Source organism: Cariama cristata, unplaced genomic scaffold (assembly GCF_000690535.1).
Source record: "Cariama cristata isolate BGI_N322 unplaced genomic scaffold, ASM69053v1 scaffold27740, whole genome shotgun sequence".
NCBI classification, from domain to species: Eukaryota; Metazoa; Chordata; class Aves; order Cariamiformes; family Cariamidae; genus Cariama; species Cariama cristata.
In genome coordinates, this window is record NW_009595686.1 from 12,895 (window position 1) to 15,870 (window position 2,976).

At 55.5% G+C, this 2,976-nt stretch overlaps 1 protein-coding gene across 1 annotated transcript in view; it reads left to right on the forward strand.

The window, feature by feature from the left end:
- ACER1 (alkaline ceramidase 1) overlaps nucleotides 1-1,318 on the forward strand; it is a 10,095-nt gene extending 8,777 nt beyond the window's left edge. The window contains exons 5-6 of the mRNA XM_009703101.1: nucleotides 212-349; nucleotides 1,150-1,318. Coding sequence (XP_009701403.1) covers nucleotides 212-349; nucleotides 1,150-1,318 — 307 coding nt within the window. The remainder of the gene's footprint in view (nucleotides 1-211; nucleotides 350-1,149) is intronic.
- The last annotated feature ends 1,658 nt before the right edge of the window (nucleotides 1,319-2,976 follow it).

Below are 2,976 nucleotides of genomic sequence, written 5' to 3' on the forward strand. Positions count from 1 at the left end.
CCTAGCATCATCCTCATCCACAGAAAGTCAGAAACCCTCTCTACAGAGCCACACTTCTCCAGTCCTCGTGGTCTGATGAATACTCTCCAGAAGAAACTCGCTGGGTTTTGCCCTGTTGCATTAGCATTTGCAGACAGGAACCAGCCCCCTTTAAAACTCACTTTCCTTCCAACACGATACTCTGCTTCCTCTCCCTTGCTGTGTCTTCCAGGTGCAATGACAAAAGGGTTCACCGGATGGCCGCAGTCATGGTGGTGTGGTGGGTACTGGCCATCAGCAGCTGGATAAGCGACAGGTGGCTCTGCGGGCTCTGGCAGGCGATCAACTTCCCCTACTTCCACAGCTTCTGGTAAGGGCTCCAGCGTAGAGGCAGGAACGCCAGCCCAAACATTTCAGGGGCTGAAGGGCCACAGCTAAGGAGAAATGGCAGCAGGGATGTGATACTCGACCAGAGAGCAGTTGCATCTCTACTCAACCCTCTCCCCCTTTCCTCTGTTGCTGTTGATGCTGCTCCTCACCCTGGCCCCAGCCCAAGAATTTGGTCCTAACCACTGCACCAGCCAAACAGCGTTTTGCAGGTGAAATTGTTCTAAAAGCCCCTCCAGGTAAACAGCTCGCTTTCAAAAGGGCTGCCTCTGCTCCCAGGAAGCTGCATGAAGTGCAACGTTCTTTGAGTTATTTTAATAGCCAGACTGAAAGACAGTGATTTGCTTGGGCAAGACATTTCAGTGCCTGGCCATGCGTGGCTGCAAGGGCTGCACACGGCGTGCATTCGCAGATTCATCCTCACAAATCGCTGGGATGACTGGGACAGATACTCAGCGCTACTGGGCTAGGGTAGGCAAGGTGGAATGGGTGGTTTGGTTTGGGGCTTAAGTCCCCTGTATCACCTCATCCCCTCTGCACAAGGAATTGCCCCCACCCCGGCTCACAGAGCTCTTCTAGGATTTCGCCATAGGCACAAACCCTGCAGGACCCACGCTCCCCGCAGGCCTCGCGCATCACGGGACCAGGACCTTTGCCTGTCAATGCCGTACCCCCTGGCTTTAGCCTCACGGTGGCAATGCTAGCCACACATCGCTACAAGGTGCAGGAGGAGCAGATGGAGTTACTCCTGTCCAACACACCTCTTTTTGGTTTCCTTGCCAGGCACGTGCTGATAGCCATGTCCCTCCTATACTGCTGCCCACTGGTCATCTACTTTGACGTCACCTATGAGATGCCATCGTTCAAGCCAAAGCTAGGATATTGGCCCAGCGACTCTTGGCCTGTTGTGGTGCCTTACGTTGCCCTGGAGGAACCCCACAAGCAGTGCTAGAGGCGGTTGCCCAGAGGCATCCCTCGGGCACGGGGTGCGTGATGCAGATGTGTGCGTCTGCATGGGGAACACCTCGGCTGTGTGCCTGGTCCTCGGACGAGGGCAATGTGGCTAGCGGATGGGGCAGGGAGCAGCTGAAGCCTTGTGATGCTGGGCATGAAGCAGGGTGGGAGCCCACAGGTGCCTTGGAAGACTTTGCCCAGACTGGTGTCAGGGGAACCAAAGATCTCCTCCTCCAGCAGATCCCCACTGAGAAGGGGAGACAGATGGTGCTTCTTCTGTGTCTTCTGCATTAGTCAAGCGGTGGCATACCTTGCTGACAAGGGCACAGCAGAGAACACAGAAGCCAAACTGGTGACAGCTGGGTTTGTTGGGGCTGCTCTAATTATTATTATTAATTTTATTTATTGATGTATGTGGTCTTGCTCAGGAGAGCTGTGCATTAAAGCTACGGACACTGATTTGCACAGAGCCCTTTTCTTTCCCCTGACTGCACCACACTCCCTGTTATCTGCCAGTCACTCCCACAGACAGGGTGGCCACGGCTCGCTCTGCCCTAGGGAGGGCTGTTTATAAAGAGAAACCCTCCTGGGTGATAGCCCAAAGGAGGCTCTGCTGGCCCAGGTCCTGGGGTGCTCTACCCCTTCTTCAACCCCTGGTGGCCCTTGTTCCTTCCCAGCTCTGAGAGTCTCCAATGGCCATGTGTAACTTGGAGACTCCTCTGCTTGCTGAAAGGGCTGGCTGGTGGCAGAGAGCGAGGTAAGGAACCAGTGCATTAGATAAACACATCAGTACCTTTGCAAGAACAAAGAGAAGACGTAAAGCCTCAGAGAAAGACCACTGCTGTGCCATGGGTACAAAGCGATGCTTTCCAGGTTCTCCCCACAGACTAACAACAAAGAAGTTGCTCTCGCAGCCATGGGACACACTCTTGTTCTCCAAGACCTGCTGCATGACAGTGACGAGTTGAACCATGTCGTGGGTCTGGGTCCACGCACAACCAGCGGGGACTGTCTCTGGAGAGCACCAGGAAGCTGGCAGAGTGGCTGAGGCTGGCTCCCTGCGATGCAGCCAGGACAAGGTAATGTCACTCCAGGGACCACAGGCTTTTTGGGCCCCTGTGAGTAAAGCAAAAGCAGAAGCACTCTGGGCTTAACCTCTGGTGTAGCATGCCATGCAGCGCCTGCGCCATGGCCCTCCCGTGGCCACTGGTGCCTCGTGGGTCCCTCTGCAATGGTCCCCAGAGCCACTAGATGGCAAATTTGGCTCATGAACCCCAAGCGATATTTCATCTTGGGGAAGGGATGCCTTGCACGAGGACTGAACCCCCAGGCCTGGTCCCCCTGCCCTCTCCATCCCCTGGCACCGGGGTCAGACACCTCTCTGCCAGCATGGTCACCGATGAGACACCTGCACAAGGTGCAGGACTTGGAGCTCCAGCCTTTGTGTGCCCTTGCCTCGCGGTGCTGGTGCCCATCTCCTGCTCTGTTTGCCTCTTTGTCTCTCCTGCATGCCATCGCTCTTGCCTCTCCCCTTGTCACCCCATCTCCCTTTCGCTGACCCTCCCTATTTCGCTCCCTCTTGCTCTCCCCCCCCCACCTCACCCCTTCCCCAGCCCATCACATTCTTCTACAGCCTATTAATAACTTCTGGGCAAT